Source organism: Rhinolophus ferrumequinum, chromosome 18 (assembly GCF_004115265.2).
Source record: "Rhinolophus ferrumequinum isolate MPI-CBG mRhiFer1 chromosome 18, mRhiFer1_v1.p, whole genome shotgun sequence".
Lineage (NCBI taxonomy): Eukaryota > Metazoa > Chordata > Mammalia > Chiroptera > Rhinolophidae > Rhinolophus > Rhinolophus ferrumequinum.
Window position 1 is genome coordinate 61,374,631 of NC_046301.1, and position 20,797 is coordinate 61,395,427.

The following is a 20,797-nucleotide window of genomic DNA, read 5'->3' on the forward strand; positions in this document are numbered from 1 at the left end:
AATTCTCTGTGGAATCTGGATGTCTTCTTCTGTTTCCTGTGGTCTGTCTCTCCCTGTGTGTCGTTCATCAAGGTGCCTAAAGCTAAAGTGAACTGACAGAGGAATGCGGGGGGGGGGGGGGGGGGGGGGGGGGGGGGGGGAGGCGTCTGGAATTTACCCGCATGTTTGAGCGTGCAGTCCCCTCCAGTCAGATAGGGAGGGAGAGGGTGCTCGTTTGTGGGTGCTGGGCGTTCGCTGCTGCAGGGGGGGGGCCCTCCCCAGACGTTAAGGCAGGCAATTCTTGGCACAAGGAAACCTGGCCGCTGGGAGGGGCAGCTGGGTTCTTGGCTGTGGGGTCAGTTCTGCCAGCGGATGGGGTTGGTCTTGGTGTGAGTGGGGGCACCATGGGGATCCAGCTCCACATGGCGACTTTGGAAGAGGTTGAGTTCTCAGGGAAGGGTCCACGGAGGACGAGTGGGGAGGAATCCTCTTCCTGCCTCCCTCTATGGGGGCGAGGGGCTGGCGAAGGAGTTCTTCTTAATTTTTTTTTAAATACCCGGTTTATATTTCTAGTATGTGCTTCTTGACCCGCTTTCGGGAGGACATGGTGAGCCCTGGTTTTCCGGAGGCCCCTGCGCGTCCTGAATTCAGAGGGAGCTGGGGAGCCCCTTTCTGTCACCCCCTACCCTCTGGGGAAGGGTGGAGGGCTTCCTTTGGCCTGGAGGGGAGGGGTGGAGGGAGGACAAGGGCCCTTTTTGTGCACTTGGGCTGGGGGGTGTGCTGCGTCCCCTCCCTGGGTGTGGGGGACCCGGACAGCACCTCCTCCAGGCGCCCCCTGGGGCGGGTCTCCGGGCCTGCAGTGTGGGGTGGGAGACGTGGGAGGGCAGCGCCCAGGCGGTGGAGGCAGGGAGGGCGCGGGGACCGGGTGCCTCAGGCCTTGGAGAAGGTGGCGGTGCCGGCGGGGCCCCCGGGGGCCGCGCCCGGCTCCTCCGCCCAGCGGTTCATGCAGCGGCGCCGCGCGTTCATGAAGAAATTGCTGACGGTGTTGAGCTCCAGGCCGAGCTGCTGCGAGATGGTGACCTGCATTTCCTTGGACGGCCGCTTATTCTCCTTGAAGATGGCGATCAGCGTGCGCCGCTGCAGGTCGGTGAACACCAGGCGCTGCTTCTTGGGCTGCAGCGCGCGCTCCTTCTGCTGCTCCTGCTCCTTCCGCTTGCATGCTGCGGGCGAGTGGCGGCGCGCGGACCGGCAGGCGACCGGGAGACAGCGCCAACGCGTGGCCGGGCGAGAGCAGCACGGGAAAGACGGACACAGCCCAGTGCAGAGACAGAGACACGAGGAAAGCAGAAATACGGGAAATGCACAGAGATGGAGAGACAGCAGAGGGACAGGGCCGAAGGACAACAGGGACACACAGAAATGTGAATAGGACGGGCGACATGGAAGACACCAGGGGCAGTAAGAAGGTAGTATAGACAGCAAGAAATGGAAGGAGAGGGAGGGCCGACAGAGGGAGGGATACAGCATGGAGGCACAGGGAAGGTGGATGGAGGAGTGGGGGAGGGGGAACGGGACAAAGAAGGGGACACAGCGTGAGCACACGTCCACAGGCACGGACCACCACCCTCCAATCCCCATTCTGCAGCCTAGCCCCCACCCCCATGTCCCCAAACCTCCACCCCAAAGAGTACAACAGTTGGTGTTGGTGGCTCCCCCTTTTCCCTTCTGCAGCCCACATCTGGGCAACGTTGGGGGAAATGACACGGAAGGTCTCCATGTGAGTGACTTGGCTCAGTGTAGATGGCTGAACGTGGCAGTTAATTAATATGTCCTTGGATGCATCACAAGTCGCAGTGACCTCCCCTAGAGCGATGGGGCAACCAACCAGGTTCTCAGAAGGGAAGTGACAGTCCATGCTTCCTTCCTTGGGCTGTCCTCTGAGGCCTGACCTCCTTAGGGACCCTCTATTAGGCTGACATTGGCTTCCACAGCCTGATTCCAATATCTGAACCCCACACCCAGGCCTGCCTCTCCCACTGCAGACTGAGACCCAGACGTGGCCCCCATCAAGTGCCCAAGGGGCCCCGTGGAGCGGGGAGGATCTAAGGAGAATGCGGGGGTGCAAGACCACCCCTCCCTCTCGCAGGACCACCTTGCACAGAGCAGGAAGAAGCTGCAGATGCTTGCAAAGGGGAAACAGCAGCAGCTTGGGTGTTGGAGCAGGGCTGGCCCCTACGCTCCTGCTCTCCCCTGCTCCAGTTCCAAAGTGGACTCCCTCCCCCAATGCAGTGGGGACCAGTGGGTGGAGAAGATGGGCTTCATCAGACAGGGGCTGGGGGAGGCTTGTGGCATCAGCACAAACTCTATCAGAGTCTCAATTTCTCTGTCACATACCAGTCCGGGATTGTGGGTGCTGGAGAGACTGCCCTGTCCTGCCTCCCCATCTACAGCATGCCCCCAGCTACTTCCCCAGAAGTGACCAGGAGTGCAGGCTATACTCGCAGATCCCCACTGCCAGCCTCAGTGGCCTGCTGGGACCACACACGAAGCTGGCTTATTTTGGTTCTGGAACAGTCTGAACCAGATGGCATGCCAGATCAATGTCCGCACATGTCCGCAAAAATAGATGAATGTTCCCTGTGCTGTGGCTCACTTCTCGGGGACAACAGGTTCTCCCGTGTGACCCGACTCACCACTTCACTCTCCATCTCCCTCTGACCTGGAACACACAGCACTTCTTATTGGCTGTTTCAGGTTTTATGATTAAGTAAGAGTGATGGCTGGAGGTTACTGGACATTTTAGAAAAGCCTCTAATGAAAGAGAGAGAGAGAATAAACAAGAAAAGTGGTAGGAGGCAAGGGGCACGATGATCTCAGAAGAAACAGACAAATCGGGCAAGCTATAATTAATATTCTCAGAGGGGTACAAGAAAAATACTGTGTCCATGAAAGAGGAACAGGATGCTGTTCAATAAAAAGGACAATGAAAGGGTCAGAAAATGCGTTGGAATTTAAATATATAATATAATAGTGGGAATAGTTTCAATGTAAGGATTGGAACATAAAGTTAAGGAAATATTCCTGGAAACAGAAGAAAGCAGATGCAGAGATGGAAAATGAGAGGAAGATGATAATAAAGTTAGAGGATAACTTGAGCAGGTTTTGTCAAGAGGCAATCAATCCAAAACTAGAGAAGGAAATTGTCAAATAAATAATGAAAATATAATGCAGGATTGAAGGGCATGAAAGTCCAGTTTAAAGGAGCCCAAAGTGCTCAGATCAAGGAATGAAGAAGACACTCCCTAAGGCTCATCCTTGTGAAATTTTAGAGACCCAGAAAAAAGAGAAGATTGTTAAAACCCCCAGAGAGGAAAGCCATATGATGGACTAAGAATCAGAGTGGCTTTGGGCTTCTCAAAAACTAGGAGACAGTGGAGCAATGCCTTTAAAATTCTGAGGGACAATTATGTTCAGCTAGAATTGTATGCCCAGCCAAACATCAAGCATGAAGGTGGAATAAAGCTATAGACACACTGAAGGTCTCCAAAAGTTGACGTCTGTGCACCGTTTGTGAGAAAGCTACTGTAGGAGCTGTTCCATCAAAATGAGGAGGTAAATCAAAAAAGGAAGGTGTGGAATTCGGGACAGGTGTGGTTCAACCTAGGAGAAAGGGAAAAGAGGTTCACCCAAATGAGGAGGGGAGAAGCGGGAAGACAGCAGCACAAAGGCACCAGGGGCAAGGAGGGCAGCTCCACCAGGGTCTGAGCAGACGCACTAGGGACAGTCTGAAGGGGAGGTAACCTGAAGTGTGTGGGAAACCCTACTGAGCTCGTTTTGCATTTTGTTGGGAAGTGTGGGAAGAATTTGTGACTGGAGACTACTAAATCCTGGAAAAACAAACAGTTGTACATGAAAGGAAATTCAATCCCAGTACTCTATGTGGCTCAGCAATGGATGATATTCACTGAAATCATAATAATGTAAATAGTGAAAATTGACTTAGGCAAGAGTGTATTTTTAACTGTATTGAAAAGTTGACAGAGAGAGAGAGAGAGAGGGTATGGTATGGATATGGAAAAATGGTGAAGCAAACCTAGGGGATGAACAGGGCAAGAAGCCTTTGTATACAAAATGGGAGAGCAAGAACATATGTCCATATTTTATCGGCATAAAAAAACATTGGAAGGAATTGCACGCAATTGCCTTGACCTCCCATCTTCTTGGAACCTGGGTCATGGGAGGGGGCCAGGTCCCCATTCTTTCAAAGGGAAGGCTGGGTCTTAGGCAGTGAGACGGGAGGGGGGGGGATCAAAAGTCAGCCCCAGGCCTTTAAATTCCAATGGAGCCCTTCTTTCCTACGTGTTGTAATCTTCAACTCATTCATTTATTCGCTCATTCATTCACTTAACAATTTACTCACAGATTCATCCTACTTTACTGTAGGGACAGAGATACAACTGCTCCTCAGAAAACTCACAAGAACTTTACATGTGTCCTATTTTTAATCCTGTAATAATTCCATAAGCAGGAATATTTCTTCTTAGGTATTCAGTGAAGGTGACTCACTTGCCCGGAGTTGTTCAGCAATCTCTGGCACAGAATTACAGGACAGGAATCAGGGTTGACTGGCCCAGATGGGGAAGGAGGTAAGATGCAGGTCGCCTCTTTCCCTCCTGTCTCCCCCTTCTCCAATCAAGTGCCCAGTGGGCACGCCCGAGACAGAGGCTGGGGGTGGGGCCGGGTGAAGCCGAGTGGAGGAAAAACTTCACGTTTTGTCGATCACAGCAAAAAGGGGCTCCGTTTGCCCCCCCCTTCCTGGCATTCAATCTAATTACAGCTCGTCACAGCCTGAATCGATCCAGGCTCCAGTTGGAGCTGTTTACCAGGAGCAGCTTTTGTCATCCTTTCCATCCCCCACAGCCCCCCAGAGTCTGGCCTGGAGGCCACTGCTGCTGAGGTGTGCCGGGGGAGGCGGCTCAAACGCTCCCCATCAGCATCCCACCTGGCGCACAGGATCACCGCCACCCGCTCCAAGGCCACTGCAGTCCCTGTGCCGCCCAGGGCAGCCCCAGGAGGAGGAGACGCTGTGGGCATGAGCCCCTTTGACCCAAGTGAAAACTGAGGCTGGGAGAGAAGGACTGACCAGGGAGCAGGGCAGGCAGCGGGAGCTGGCATGAGAAGCCCGGGACTTACCAAGGCACCAACCACCAGTCTTAGACTGCACAGCCACTGCTATGGCCTCCTCTTCCATGAGGATCTCCACTGGGGAGAGCCACCTGCATCACCTCTTCCACCATCACCTCCTCCACGGCCTGCATCCCTCCTGTTTCTATCACCTCCTCCACCACTAGTATCAGTACCTCATTCCCTTCCCCACGTCCATCACTTCCACCTCCCCCGCCTGCATCAAGTCTACCACCAGCACCTCCTCCACCATCAGTTTCCCTTCCACCCCATCAGCACCAGCACCTTTCCCTCCGGCACATACACCATCACCGCCACCTGCGCCACCATCACCTCTATCAACAGCACCACCTCCATTTCCCTTGCTTCCATCACTACATCGACATCACTTCCATTCTCATTACCTCCTCCACTTCCATTTTATCACCTCATCTCTATCACCTTTCTTATTTCCACCATCCTCCTCCTGTGTTTTCTTCACTTCCATCACTATCCCCTGCACCAGCACCTCCACCGCCATCTCCTCCATTATCCTCACCTACTTCACCAGCCCCCTCAGAGGGCCCATCTTGCACGTATGTGCCCAGCACAGGAGGATTAGGCCCCTCACCAGGAGTGGCCCAAAGACCCTCACCACCAAGCACAGTTGCCATGACAGCAGAAGGAGGAGCCAGCCAGGTTGGCTAGTGGGGTTGTTTTGGGGGGGCAGGGTTGGGGCATTAGACACGCTCTGGGACCCTGGCTGAGTCAGTCCCTTGCAGAGCCTCAGTCCCCTCATTTGCAAAATTGGGACACTCAGCCTCCTTCAGACATATTTTCAGCGCACATCAGCTGCCCCAAGCCCTCCCCGCCTCACTCGGCCCCTTCCCCTCCCCGTGCCTCCCAGCCAGTAACCTCCTTGTCCTACCACTGGCCCTCACCCTGCTCACCCCTCTGCTGTCACACCGGTCTCCTCCTGGCCATGGTCCGCCTCAGGGCCTTTGCGCTGCCTGTCACTTCTGCCTGCATTGCTCTTCCCCTTGTTTCTCCATTGCTCCCTCCCTCCTTCCAGCCTTTGCTCTGTGAGGCCTACCCTAATCCCCAATTTAATACTGCAACTCTACCTCCCCCCTCACCAAGTTTTCTTTTACTTTTTTTTCTGTAGCACTTAAAATGATTCACGCACCCTGTCCAGGGGCCGGTCGAGTAAGGGTTTGGGTCCCAACTTTCTCTCCCGTCCACCCTCCATGACGCCAGGGACTGAAAACTTGATTCTCAGAACCAATCTGAGACGCTCATCTCGGTGCCGGTGCCGCACCCCATGCTGTCTTCCCCACCGCTCCCAGTCTTTTTGGAGTCCAGACATGAGCAGGGTCTGGGGCTGGCTTCGGGGGTGGGGGGACAGAGGTTCTGGGAGATCAAAGGCGACCCAGAAGAGCTGGAGACCCCATTCCCAAACCAGCCCCCTCACGGGGCGCCCAGCCAGCACGCTAACCGGGGCCTTTCGGTAACGTCTGGCCCGCGCTTCCTGCAGTGACCGGCAGAGAGCAGCCCAGGCAGGAGGGGCGGGGCCTGCTCATCCATATTCCAGGTGGGGGCAAAGGGAGGTGAATCGGGGCCCTCAAGTTCTAGACGGAAGCCCTTTCCTTTCAGACCCCCAGGGACTTGCCCCCCCAGCACCTGTCTCCTCCTGCTTCCTGCCTTCCTGGAAAGTTTCTGGGCTCAGCAGACCACCCCCACCCACTGGGACCCCCGCAGGGGCCCTAGAGGGGGTCCGACCCCACTCCTCGGGGATTACTGCACAGTGCTGGCCATCTGAGACGGTTTCCTCAACTAGAAAATGGTCTTAATCATTGTCTCTGTCTTGTCCGGCTGTGGAAAGGCGTTTAGCTGGAAAAGTGCTGAACCTGATGGAGGCTGGACTGAGGCCCGGAGCTCTGACCTTCGAGTCCCTAGAAAGAGCTCGGCTATGGGCCCCACATGCTGAGAGGACATGAAGTTTCTCTCTTCTAAGGACAGGCCTCAAGCCTCAGCACCTCTCCTGGGGTCTTCCTGGAGTGGGGAGGGATGGAGAAACTGAGGGAGGCAGCAGGGAGTTGGGTTGCCCCAGCCAGAGAACTCCTATATATCCCTCAAGGCCCTGCAGCAGTGGTCTTTCCCCCAGGAAGCCCTTCCCCTCACCCCAGCAGAGCCCCAGCTCTCTCCTCTGGGACCCCCAGCTCTGACCCTGTGGGACCAGGCCTGGGCTTGAAATCCCTTTGTTGTCCAGCATGGAGTGGGTCCACAGGAGACAGCGGGCTGGATATGTTTGTCCAATGACTGGTGCCCCTGGTGACCCGCCCCCATATGGAGGTGGGGCAATGAGGGGACTCAGCCCAGACTCAAAGACCCTGCCCAGAGAGACCCAGCCAGCCACTGCCCTGGAGGGCCAGTGGGACCCCTGGGAGCACCCTCAGCAAGGAGCCCCCTCTCCCATCAGCGAGGAAGAAGCCTGGACCTGCTGATGGACATGCGGGAGGGAGCCCCAGATGTAGTCACTCCTCAGGGGGTCGGATAGAATCAGGCGTGCACTGGGGGTCTACCAGCTTCTGATAGAGCCCCATCCCCTCCCCTCCTCCTTCTCCCTCCTCCCCACTGCTTCCTGCTCCTCCTCCCTTCCCCTTCCCCCGCCCCCTCTGCTCCTCTCTTTCCCCCTCTCTGCCTCCCCCTCCCCAGTCCTGCCCTTCCATCCTCTCCTGTTCCTCCTTCCTATCCCTGGTCTTGAGCGGGTTGACTGTGCAGGTGTCCATCTGTCTGTTCCGCCCTCGCCTGGTGGGGCTGCAAGGGGGCCTGGCCAGGTGGAGGGTGGTGTGTGGGCGAGTGTTGTGTGCCATGCGCTTCGGCACAGTGGGAGGTGTCCACACACAACCAAACCACATGCATGTGAATGTGTTACAGACACAACCTGTGATGGTAAGAAGGGCCACCCAGGGAGAGGAGGGCAGTGGCATGGGCACCTGGAGTGGCAGCGGAGGGCAGAGGCCTGAAAAAGCTGGTGAGGGAAGACCTAGGGGCCAACAGAGCTCACCATGCCATTCGCTTCTAGCTGGCCTTGGGGACACACAGGGTGGATGTGAGACGGGAGGGTGTAGTGTGAAGAACAGAGGGTGTGATGTAACACGGCCAGGTGTGACAGTGGCTGTGGGTGGTGTCCCAGCAGAAGCCCGCTGAGTGCAGGGGATGCAGGCTGTGTCCATCTAAACCCCCCAGCATGGTTCCTGTCTGCTTACCCACGCTGGCTGCCCACCCACCCCCTCACCATTCCTAGGCAGCCGGGACACCAGGCCTGGGCTCCTCGGGCCGAGTGGCCTTGAACACACACTCTGTGGACATTGGTTTCCTGGTTTATCAAGTGAATGCTGTGCCCCATGATCCTGACGTCCTTATCTGTAAGTGGGCGTGACCGTCCCACCGTGCAGGGGTCATGAGATCTGTGCAGCAAACACTGCATGATTGGGACCCGGCAACACGTCCGTTCCTCCCTCCCTCCCTCCCTTCCTTTCTTCTTTCCTCATACATTTACCAAGCACCTACTATCTGCACTGTGCACGAGGCACTGCTGGGGACAGCTGTGAGCAAGACAGACGCAGCTCCTGCTTTAAGGAGCCACAAACTGACATGAAAGCCACGTTGCTCTAATAATCACAGAGATAAACAGAAACGACCGACTTGGTTCCAGAATACGGCTGTTGATGCTTCTCTCAGAGCAGTGGGGCAATGGAGGCCTTCTGGGCCGGGTATTTGCAGGGAAGACATGAGCAGGGCTGGGCTCCAGAGGCCTCCTTGTGAGGCCAGACCTGGGTGTGGAGGGGAGAACTGGAGACGGAGCCTGGACGTCAGGGACAGTGGGGAAGCGGAAATAGTGAAGCCCAGGGGAAGCGAGGGGGCTTGGGCCAAAGTGGCACCAGGAAGATGAGCACCGCACCCCCCACCCCATGAAGGCTGGGTTTGACAGGGAAGGACAACAGTGGGAGGGGGGCCCCAGAATTTGTACATAGGGGCACCTGCGTGATTCTCCTCATCCCTCAGACAGTGTCATACTGTCTGTGCAGCATCTAAAGCAGCAACCAACTCTCTTGTCTGTCCCCCCCATCCTAGTGTCTGTCCACCTGAGGACTGGATGGGGGTGTGGAAGCCAGAGCGGGAGCTGGCTGTCCCTCCCCTCTGGCCACCTCCTGCGCTCAGCTCCAGCTTCACCGAGCAGACAATTCAATACGGAGCCAGGTCTCCGGCTGGGATGATGACTGGTTTCCTTGGCGACATGTCCCGCCCCTGGCCACCAGCTGGCCAGCCCCAGATGTGGGGAACATTGATGCCCCCACCCTGGTGGCTTGTCCCCACTGGGCTGAGCTGACCTGAGCATCCCCCACTGGCATCCCCAGGCCAGAACAAGTGGGTGACTTGCTCAAGGTGACACAGAGATTACTCTGAGGGGCTCCTAGAGCACTACCTGTGTCCAATCCTCTTTATCCACACCCTGCACCTTTAAGGGAGCCAGGGAAGGGGTTCCCATGGGTGGGGGGGCAGAGTCAGTGCTGAGCCAGACTCCTAACCTCAGATGAGGACTTTCAGCAGCCCCCTCATTGTCCCCACTCGTCTGTCCAGTGCCTCTCCACTCTCTGCCCCTTCTCCCCATCCCCGGCCTACCTGGCCCACACCTCCCTTCCTGGCCTCTGCACACACCTTGGCTCCAGCCCAGCCTTCAGGAGAGCCCTCCCCTTCTCTCCCCCTGATGGGATTTTAATGGCTGCATTTTCAAATTAGTTCTGAGCCTTTCAAAGACTTATCAGGGAAATGAGCATTTCCACAGGCCTCTGGGCTGCCCCTCCCAGGGGCTCCATCTGGAGGTTGCACTGCTGAGGGTGGGGGCACAGGGTGTCCGCCCAAGGGCAGCTATCATGCTTGGACCTTCAGCCACGGAGACTCCCCCTATTCAGCCACCCTCACACAGGGGCAAGCCACATTGGCGCGCACACACACACACACACACACACACAGACACACACAGTGCTCTTATCTTAAAAAAAATGAGAAGTCACAGCAGCTGGCAGTTGGAAATGGATTTGAAAAAGATGACAGGAAAGGAACCAGTGATAAGAAAAAGAGCAGAGAGGCCAACTCTGCTGAAAAGTGTGTGTATGTGGTGGTGGTGGCGGGGAGGAACACAGCATTTCAATGATTGGGAAATAAATCCACAGATAAACTCACATGCCAAATGGTCCGCCCCAGACGTATTCACCGTGGCCAGGGCGACCACAAACCATCGCTGGGCGGGGAGGTGGCTGAAAAAAGGAGGAAATGGCCAAAGAGAAGAATACTACACAGCCAGCAAAAATGACCCTGAGGAGCCCTCTTTCCTGATGTGGAAAGTTCCGGTGTCTGGAAGGGGACAAAATGGGATGCTCTCCTTTGTGGTGGGTTCCCTTTCCCCCCCACACACCTGTTTTAAAGAAAACTAAAAGGGTGTGCCTTTGCAGCAGCTGGATTCAGTGTAACCTTTCTCTAGAAGGAGAAATAGAAACTGGTTTGCAGAAAGGAAGGCAAGGAAGCCTTCTTGCTTCATTTAAATCTCGAGCCTGACGAATGCGTCCGTTTAAAAAATACTACAGCGCTTTTAAATAAGAGGGAGGTGGAGGGAGAGAGCAGAGGCTTTGCCATTGCTCTTGCTGCGTAAGGGAGCCTTTCCTGCTCCGTCTGGACTGGGGAATCTTCTCCATTTGGGGGAACCGAAGTGCCGGGGAAACGACTTGGCCAAGTCACCGGCCTGCGCCGCCGCCCCGCAATCCCTCCGAACTTCTCTGAGCGCCGGCCGCCGGACTCGCTCCCGGCGCCTCTCCTCCCTCCCTTGCCTCCTCCCATCCCCCGCCCCACCCCACCCCCGCAGTCCGTCTCAAGGGGTCCGCGTCCCCAAGTCTGAGCTCCCGGCGCTGCGCCCCTAACGCTCGCTCGGAGCCCACAGCCCACCGCACCAAGCGCGGAGGGAGACAGCTCCAAAGCGGTTCCCACGGGGAAGGCTGTGGTTTTCCCTGGGGCGGGATGCCGGCGCCTGTCGTGGGCTTCGCTCTCCCGTCCAGCGCGCGCGCATCACCCTGAGGCCCCAGGCCGAGGGTGTGCAAGGCAAGGGTCCCGGTCTCCTTAAGACCGGCGGCATGAGCCCAGGTCCCGCCAGGCTGCGGAGGGCCCATGCACGCTCGATTCTTTCGGGTTTAGGCGGATGTGGAGAGGCCCCCTGGCTGGACTCTGCGGCTGGCTTCCCTAGCACTGCGGGGGAGCGTTCGCCTGGTGAGGAAACCGAGGCACAGACATCCTCCCCAACGCACGGTGTGGATGCGCAAGAGCTCTTGGACACGCGTGGAACCAGGTCCCCTATGCACCCACTCCCGTCACTGTGGGCGGATGTGACCCCCTCCCAAGCCCGCGCCACTAGGAAGTAGGGTCAGACAACATCTGCCTGGACGCAGGGGAGAGGTGGTCCCGCGGGCCCACTGGGGGGCGTATGGGTGATTCCCAGCAATCTGCGCAGGTCTCCGGGAGACAGAAGGGGATCTTCCTGATGTGCCCGCGCCCCGTGCGGCCTCGAATATGCCAGACCCGGCCCGAGGGCAGAAAGCGGTCCTGTGCCGGATTCTGCGCGCGCTCGTCCCGGTGTGAATGTGGACATCCTGTGCGCATCTACGCTTGTGTCCCCTGCACCTCTCCAGCAGCCTGAGCCAGTCGGACCCCTCTCCTTGTCCCTGTTTCCATTCGCTGTGCATCTGTGGCTTTGTGGGTGTGACTTCATAGGTCTGAGGGGGCCCCCCACCTCCCCCACATCTGCCCACATGGCAAGAATCCAGCGACAGGAGGGTCCCATTTCCTAGCCCCATCCACAACTACTAGGCAGAGGGGAAACTGAGGCTGCAAGGTGTCCTGGGGCTGGCCAAGGTCACATGGGTCTCCCAGCCCAGCCTCTCCCCTCCCCCACTAGCGCTGCCTTCCTTATCGATCAAGGGCCATGTTTAATTAAAAACTTGATTCAAACAGCCTGAGCTCCCCTGATTAAGCCCGGCTCGCCGCTACATACAAAGAAACAGGCAGGTTGCAGGGACCCAGCCTCAACCCTTACAGCCGGTCTGGGCTTCCCATCTCCCAGCCTCTCTTCCAGGTTCTACCACTGCCCTCCCATATCCACACGGGACCGAAAGTTAGGGCAACAAAGGCTGCGCCAAGGCCTTTCTCCACATCTTAACGGCTCTGGGAGCCCTGTGCCCAGACACTAAACAGAGGGGGGATGGAGCCCCAAGTGACATAAAAAGACCCCTCTAGGGAAGAGGATACCTGGGGTGAGAGCAGAGCCTGGAAACCAGCGAGGAGGAGGTGGTAGCAGGCGGTGGGTCATTCAGACTAGAGTGGTGATGGTTGATAGGGAAGAAGCACAGGAGTGGAAGAGAGACTAAAAATGAGAATGGCTCGGTCTTTGTTAGTTCTAGGAATTTATGCCCTCAGAATAAAGGAGCCAAAGGCCGGCTCCAGCCTCTTGCCTTGCAAACGGCTCCCCCAGACTCATCTGTGTGCCTCTCTGTGAAGTGGGGGTGACCCTCCGTGTCTCTCAGGCAGGCAGGGATTATCACCGGCCTAGCACTCACCCGGAGGGCTGGCTTTGAGGAGAGGGCACTTCGCCAGGAAAAGCAGGGTGTGGGGGCAATCCTGGTGGCTTGGAGTTGGACAGGAGGAAGTTGGTACCTGGTCCCTACAACTCTCTTTGCTGGTCTCTGGTGTACCACGTGAGTACATAATCCTGCCACCCTCAGAGGAGCCTGGAGAACAGGCACAGGCCTCCCCAGCCGCCACTGTCCACTCACCTGTGGTCTCCCAAGCCACCGTAACCTTAAAAACCACCCTACTGTATCCACTGAGCTGCCCCCTCCCAGCCTTGTGTCCCCACTGGCCAGCTGCCTGCACGTCCCCATCTTTGCAGATGGCGGGAGCGCAAGCATGTCAAACCAGGTGTGTAGATCCACCAGACTCATGGGCTAGGGGAGCTGCAACCTCACTTGCTTCTGGGAGCTTGGTCTGTTTCCCCCCTATGGGAACAGTCCCCACTTCACACTGGGTGTGTGGCTTTGGCAAGTGCCTTCCTTCCTCTCAGCCTTGGCTGGCTTGCTGGTCAGTAAAGTAGGCACAACCCCACTCGGCTTAAAGGTCATCCCACATGATCCCATCGCTCATTCCTGGGCTAGCTGGGGGAGGTGGGGCTTCCACATCCCAGCTCTCCTCTCCTTCCCCATCAGCATGAGGTGGGTGGAACCAGAATCACTGAACCTGGGCAGGGTCCTGGGGCAGCCTCAACCCAGGTCTGTAGTCTGGAAGGAGGAGGCTGGTTTTGAAGGGACCTAGAGTCACGTGCACAGCCCCATATGGCTCTGGCACACACAGCCCCAGAGATCCAGTGTCCCCCTACTCCATGCATCCCTATGGGGGCCTACAGTGTTCCCTTCAGTCCCCAGAACCCTTCTAGCACCCCCTGCCCACTCTTTGTGGGTCCCATTGTGCCCAAGCCGCTGCTAATGACCAGGACCCCCCTGAAGATGATAAGTGGGTGTGAGGGGGTGATTAAGCAACATGGCCTTAAGGTGTGGGGCCTGTGAAGGTGTCTTGAGGGTCTCCGTGGGGGGAGGGGAGAAGGCTCGATTAGAGTAACCTCAGCAAGCATCTGGTAGGTAGCTGGCATCTGATTCTGTCTATTTCTCAGATGAGGAGACTGAGGCTCAGACCCTCTCCAGGCAGTGTGGGAGCCCAGGTGAGTTCCGGTCCTAAGCTCTCCTGGAATGTCTTTTCTGGGGGAGGGGTCTATAAGAGGCGTGGCCTCTTTGCAGTTCAAAGTTAGGTTTTTACCATCCCCTCCCGACCCCCAGCCCCAGCCACTGCTCTGCCCGCCTACCACCAATCCCAATATCCACAATCACTGCGACTGCTCCCATCAGCAACTTCCAGAAATGGCTCTCTCCTTGCCTCAATTTCCCCCACTCTGGCCTCCCTCTTCCCTCAGGGATTCTGGTCTCCCCACGGAGGAGAGGGCCCCTCTTTCAATTGCCTCCTTCTGATATTTTAATTTTATACATATTTTTTCTGATCGGTTACAAAAAATATTTTTTCTCCGGAGTTGCAATTTAAACAATATTTGAAGCCGGCCGAAGCTATCGACCCAGAGACGGTGATGAATTAGAGACGGTAATTCGAATTCATCGACCGCCCCGCCCCCCGCCCAGGAGCCCGCCGCCCCTCCCCCAGCCCCTCTCCCATAATTACTGTTTGAGACAGAGCGGGGAGGCCTTCGAAGTGGAGGCGGCTGGGAAACTGCCAGGCTTCGGGTACCGTGGGGTGGGGTGAGGTCCCCATGGGATAGGACCGGCCTTGAACGAGCTAGTGGGTCCCAGAATCTACAAATGTCAGACTCAGAACCTGGCTCCCCAATGCACACATTTTATAGATGAGTAAACTGAGGCACACAGAAAAGGCAGTCGTGGGGGGGCAACAGGGTGAGGGACCCTGAGGTATACCTGGTCAGATTTCATGGGTACCTCATAGGAACAAAGAAACCACCCCTTCTCCCCTGGGCCCCAGATCTCGGAAGGAGAGAGGAGTGGGGAGCTAAGAGGGTGGGTGGGGGGAGAGACCCAGGACCAGTGGACCCTACACAGAGGGGCTGCAGCCCCCCAATTCTCATCTCCCCTTTCTAGGTCTCTCTTTGTCTCTCTCTCTCTCTTTTTGTCTTTCTCTGTTTCTGCTCTGGTCTATCCAGTTCTGCCTCTTCATTTTCGTCCTGTTTTTTGTCACTTTCTGTCTCTCCGACCTATCTCTGTCTCTTTCTCTCTCCCTCCGTGTGTCTCCCTCCCTTCTTGTCCCTTTCTCCTGGCCACAGCGCCAGGACAGACACCCCGCCGCGACACCTCCGAGGCGGACAGGGCGCTGGCCAGACTGGAGGGCTAACCTGGCGTTTCCCGAGGGCGAGGAGGCTGTGGGCAAGCGGTCTGCTTTCGCTGGGCCCGGGCTGCGGTCAGGGGAGAAGAAAGGGCGGTGAGCCCTCCCTGCGGGGTTTGAAATGTGCTGAAGGGGAGCAGGAGGGGCACCTGAGGCGCTTGGGGCTGTGGCTTGCGGAGTGGCGCATTTAGGAGTGGGATGCGCCCTATCGCCTCCCCCCAACCCGCGCGATTTGCCGCCACTTAACCGCTTTTCATTTGAGCAGCGACCGGAACTAAAGGCCTCTGGGCCGGTGCCTAATTACCCCGAGGCCCGAGGCCACTTCTCACATCCCAATCCGAGCCCTGAGCTGCCGACGCGCTCCGAGCGCTCCGGAGGTGCGGCAGGAGCCCAGGAGCCGCACACGGACCGGGTGGGTTGGTGGGGTCACGACATGGGCCTAGGTGGGAGGAGCGCAGGACATGTCCCGCCACCCCAGTTCATTATCCCCAGTACCCCAGGACTGCCAGGCCCCGCGCTCACCCTTTCCACTTTCCCCTGACAGGGCTACGATTCTTAATCATTTTCCAGAAGGGGAAACCGAAGCTCAGAGAGGTGAGACTGCTCCTGGACCCGCAGAAGTCAGAGAGGCCCGGCTGGGACGCTGACTGGCCTCAGTTTCCCCACCTGTAATTATACTGGCAGTCTGAGGGAATCCCAGACTTGGACGGCAGGACACCTGCCAAGGCTGGCACTACCTCCTGCAGTGTCACCCCCCCCCCCACAGACAGGACTTCTCACCTGTGCTTTGTCTTTTTGAAGCCCTGGCCTATCTTTTGGGTGGCTCCAAAATGTGCAATTGAGATACCACCAATGGCCATGTTAGTTGCATAACGTGACAGGGAGAAAAATGGAAAGTGGCATGTGTTCTTTGGGGCATACCCATGTTGGATTCAGTGTCCCCGAAATATATGTGCTGGGGAAGAGGGGAAGGTGGCCAGTACAGCTGTATGTCGAATGCCCTGTGTTACCCGTTTGATGAGTACCACTCAGTATCTAACGCATGCCTTTGGCCAGGGAGTAGGGGCTGTGCTCTCTGCTACCTGATGTCACCTACACTGTACACACACGGCTGTGTGTTGATATGATTGAGTGTCCCTTTGAGCACACCTGGTCATTGCATGTGTCATGGGGAGCAGGGCAGAGTCGGTCCCACCCTTACAAAAAACTGTCCAGGTTCCTGGTGCCATTTCTAACATGTCACAATGACCTCCCTGCACACTTGGTCACCTGCCACATATGAAGGAGAATTTATTTACCTATTCCCCCAAAGTGGAGAATCTAAGAAGCCTATAAGTGGCTCAGCTAGTCACCTCACTCCGTAGAGGGGGAAACTGAGGCTCGTGTGTGGTGCAGGCTCCCTGGCTTGTCCACTATGCCTGGGAGGAATGAACACAAGACTCCTCTTCTGCCTCACGCGCCTCCGCCTTCGCAGCCCTCTGCCCAGGAGGGGGCACAGCCATGGCCATCCCGGCCTCCCTGCTCCACGCGCCCAGTGGGAGCCCCAGCCCACTCCATCCAGCCCCCATCGCCCCTGTACGCAAAGAGGCAATCGATCCAGCGCCCGCGGCAGCTATTGTCCCCACGGCTGGGGTGGCTGCACCTCCTCCCCAGTGCGGCCAGGGAGAGAACCCCCTCCCAAGCCAGGCCCACTGCAGTGACAGTGGGGGACTCTCCTGCAATCCTACATGCACCCAGGAGAAGGGCCTAGCCAGGCCGCCTCTCTGGGGGCAGGTGTGGACCCAGCTGTTGCCAGCTGGGAAAGAGGTGGGAGTGGGGTCCCCAGGGTGGTAGGGACTGAGTGTCAGTGTGAGTGAGACAGAGACACAGAAGCAGAGAGAGAGACAAAAAGAGAGACTGATGTAGAGAAGGAGAAAGGATGAGGAGGAACAGGAGAAAAACGGAGAGCATGCAAAAAACAAAAAGATACCAGGTTGCTCCGACAGAGAAATGAGAGAAACAAAAAAGAAAAGAAAGGCGGGCAGCGGGGCGCGCACCCGGGCCAAAAGCAGACGCGCCGGCGGGCGGCAGGCCGGGGTATGAAGGCCTCGGGACAGTGCGGACGAGGGTCCCCCGGGCCGCCCCTCCCCCGCCCGTTCTCGGGTGACCTTTGCCAGCGGCCGGAGAGGGGGAGGGGGCTATCGATCGCGGAGGCCGAGCTACAAAGATGCGCGCGCTAGGGCCGGGAGTGCTGAGCACCGGCCTGGCCCTGGCCGCCACCGCGCCGGTGCTCGGTGCGCGATCCCGGCTCTCTGCCCCTGGGCTGGAGGCACTGCAAGGGGCTGTTCGGAAAGAGGGGAGTGGCACCCCAGAGCTGACAGCTGCGGAGCGTTTGGGGCACAGCACCCTCATCCCCCCCACACACACCCACACACACTACACAATGAGCGACCCGGCAGACTGCTGCTTCGGGGATTCTCGGTTCCCAGAGGGGTTGGGCGGGCGGCTACGGGGGGAAAGGCGGCACAACCCCTTTCTCCCTTTTGGCGACGGTACAGGCGGGCAGGGTCGCAGACCACGCTCTAACCTCCGGCAAGGGAGACCCGAGCCGGCTGGAGGGCCGCATGGCCGCGGCATGGTGCTGGGGAGCCCCGGGCCGGCGCCCCGGGGTTGCCGGTGCGCTCCGCGCTCCTACCTGCGAGGCGCAGCGCCGACATGCGCTGGAACTCGGGCTCCTGCAGCCACTTCCACATCCTGCGGAAGGTCTCGCGGCCCGACTTGAGCTTGCTCCACGGCTTGGGGTTGCGCAGCAGGTCGGAGAGCGTGCCCTGCGAGCGGCACAGGATGCGCTGCGCGAAAATGGCCTGCGGGATGCTGTAGCGCTTCAGCTCCGCGGTGATGCGCTGTGCCACCTCCTTGGTGTTGATCTCCTCCGCCGCCGCGCCAGCTCCGGGGCCGCCGCCGCCGCCCCCACCCGCGTGCGGCCCGTGCGCCCCGGCCGCCGCCAGCCCGCCCAGCGGTGCCAGCAATCCGGCGGAGCCCCCGCCGCCTGCGCCGCCGCCCCCGCCTCCACCTCCGCCGCCTCCGGGTAGCCCGCGGGCCAGTGCGTCCTCGGCGCGCCCCAGCAGCGCTGCGTGCGGCTCGAAGGCGGCGGGTGGCAGCAGCTTGTCCCCGGCCAGGTGTCCTGGCGCGCCGTAGGCGGCCAGTGGCGGCGGCGGCGGGGGCTGCGGGGCTCCGTGCAGCGCGGGCGGCAGCGCGTTGGGCAGCGGCGACAGCGGCGACCCCATTGCCGGCAGCTCCTTGCCGTAGGGCCCGTAGAGGTGGCCCACTGAGGCGAGCGCGGCGCGTTCGTCGCGCATGAGAGTGAAGCTGCCGCTCACGCTGGCGGCTAGGCGCTGCGGCGGGGGCGGCGGGGGCGGCGCGGGTGCCGGGTGCGGATGCGCGTGCGGGTGGCCGCTGTGTGCCCCGGCCGCCGCCGCGTGCGGGTGGAACTTGTCGGCCACTGCCGCGAGCGGTGGCAGGTGCTGCAGGGGAGTGAGCGTCGTGTAGGTGCCGCCCAGGCCGGGCGCCTCGCAGGCCATGCCCATGGTCGGGTGCAGCGGGCCCGCCAGCTCCCCACGGAAGTCCGCGCCGCTGCCGGCGCTGCCGGCGCCGCCCGCGCCCCCGCCGCCGTCCAGCAGGCTCGCCATGCCGGCCACCAAGCCCGGACGCCCGGGCGCCACCAGGCCGCGGTGCTGAGCTGCCGCCGAGCGCGCGTGGCCCGGGCTCAGCAGCTCGCCCGCCTGCGCGTGGGCCACGCTGTGCAGGCCCCCCAGGCTCTCCAGGCTCAGCTCCATGCTCGGCCGCCCGCCCGCCGCGCGCGCTCAAGGCCGCTGCATGGCCCCCGCCCGCTCCCTGGCCGGCTGCGAGCGCGGCCACCAGGATGTGGCGGGGAAGCCGCGGCCCGCGGCCCGGCCCGGGTCTGACGTCAGCGCCCCCGCCCACCCGCTCCCCTCGCCGCCGCCTCCCGCCGCCTAGCTCTCTGCCCGCCCCGGCCCCCTCGAGCGCCAGGCCGGTCGGAGAGGACCGGAGTCGGGGCACCTGGGGTCTCCCGCCTCAGCGACTGCTCCGGCCGCCTGGGGACAACGGGAGGGGTTCCAAGGACAGACTCTGGCGAGGTGGGGCTGGGGGCTTCCTCTCTGTGCCTGTGATTCCGTGTCTCTCCTCAGGAAGGGTACTTTCCTACCTATCACCCCCAAGTCTATCTCCAGGGGTTGTGGCTGTTTAGCTGCCTGCCATCCACGTGTCCCCCTCCACTCCCAGCGCACGGACCCCAGGCAGTGGCTCCCTCTGCAAACAGCTTCTTTTACCCGCAGGCGCAGAGTCACAGCCCCTCACAGGACCTCTCTAGGGGGAGTGGTGCAGAAAGAGGGGTCCTCAGGGTCTGTTTGCCAGGGTGCTTGGGTCTGTTCCTGAGTGTGGGCACCTGGGCCTTCGTTTCCCCAGCTGTACAATGGATCACCTGGTTTCACGGGCGCTCCCAATTCCAGGTCCTCCTTCTTTCCTCCAGTCCCAGGGTGGGAGTGCTTTGGAGCTGACCCCTAAAGAGCCCCTGTCCCACTCCAGCACTGCCGTCAAACGATGTGTCTCCTCTCTGCTTCCTAAGAGGCTCCTGTTTCAACCCCCGCTTCCCCAGGGCTTCTGGGTGGGGGGAGCAAAGGCCCTTCTTCTCACCACCTGGAGACCCGTGAGTCCCAGGGGCCCCTGGGAACTGGGATAAATGGGGGACCACCCACACTCAGAGAGACCCCCAGGTGATCCCTCCAGTGGGGCCAGATGCAGGTCAGGGAAGGGGTCCAGAGCAGCCAGGTCAGACCCCAAAGGGTGCCCCTATATTAAGGGCAGGGAAAGAACCCCAAAATGAACTTACCCCTTCCTCCTTCCCCATGACATCTGCCCCAGGGGAACCTTTGCCCGTCCCCCAGAAGAGGAAAGAAGGTTAAAGCTTCTAAGGCCTCTGCTGCAGTCCTCACACAAACCATTTGAACACCCCTCCCTCCACCTTCAACGCAATTCCCCCCAACTAGTAGATGCAGCTTCACCTTGGGGACTTGACTGTTTGAACTGCAAGTCTGTGCAGGGTCCTTTCTGTGTCTCAGTTTCCTCTCCCTGCCTGCCCCAGCTGACAGCAGAGCGCTTCTATGCTGAGCTGGAGAGGGTGGGCCGTCTCTGTGCGCCAGGGAGTTGGGAGCCTGCATGAGCTGGACCCAGCCTGACGGGTCAGACAGCAGAATGGCCTGCTCCACGTTCTGGGGTGGGACAGGGCTAAAGGAGACTCAGCATTTAGTAACGGCCTATTTCCCCGGACACATACTCTCCTGACCCAGCCGGGTGGGGGAGTCACTATATCTGTTTCAGGACCAAGGTAGAGAGTGGCAGGGGCAGGGCTCCCCCTTCGTTCTCCTGTTCTGTCAAGTGTAACACTGCCCTGGGGTCCATGGGCATTTCAAGTCCATGGTTTAGATACGATTTCTTGTTTTAAGTAATTACACCCATCTTCCATGTAGGAAAATAGAGGTGGGAAAGAGGGGCGGGTATGGAAAATGAAATATCCCCCTCCCCATGCAGATTCCAAGTCTAGGGGAGGTGTTCTGGCTGTGCTGAACCCTAGCCTGGGTCCCCCAATTCCACCCTCCAA

General features: G+C 59.0%; 1 protein-coding gene across 1 annotated transcript; it reads right to left on the reverse strand.

The window, feature by feature from the left end:
• Positions 1–909: 909 nt before the first annotated feature.
• Positions 910–18,956, reverse strand: ONECUT3 (one cut homeobox 3). Its single transcript, XM_033135506.1, has 2 exons — positions 17,816–18,956; positions 910–1,199 (listed from the first exon to the last, which is right to left on the reverse strand). The coding sequence occupies exons 1-2, from the start codon at positions 18,954–18,956 to the stop codon at positions 910–912; spliced, it is 1,431 nt and encodes a 476-aa protein (XP_032991397.1).
• Positions 18,957–20,797: the final 1,841 nt, after the last annotated feature.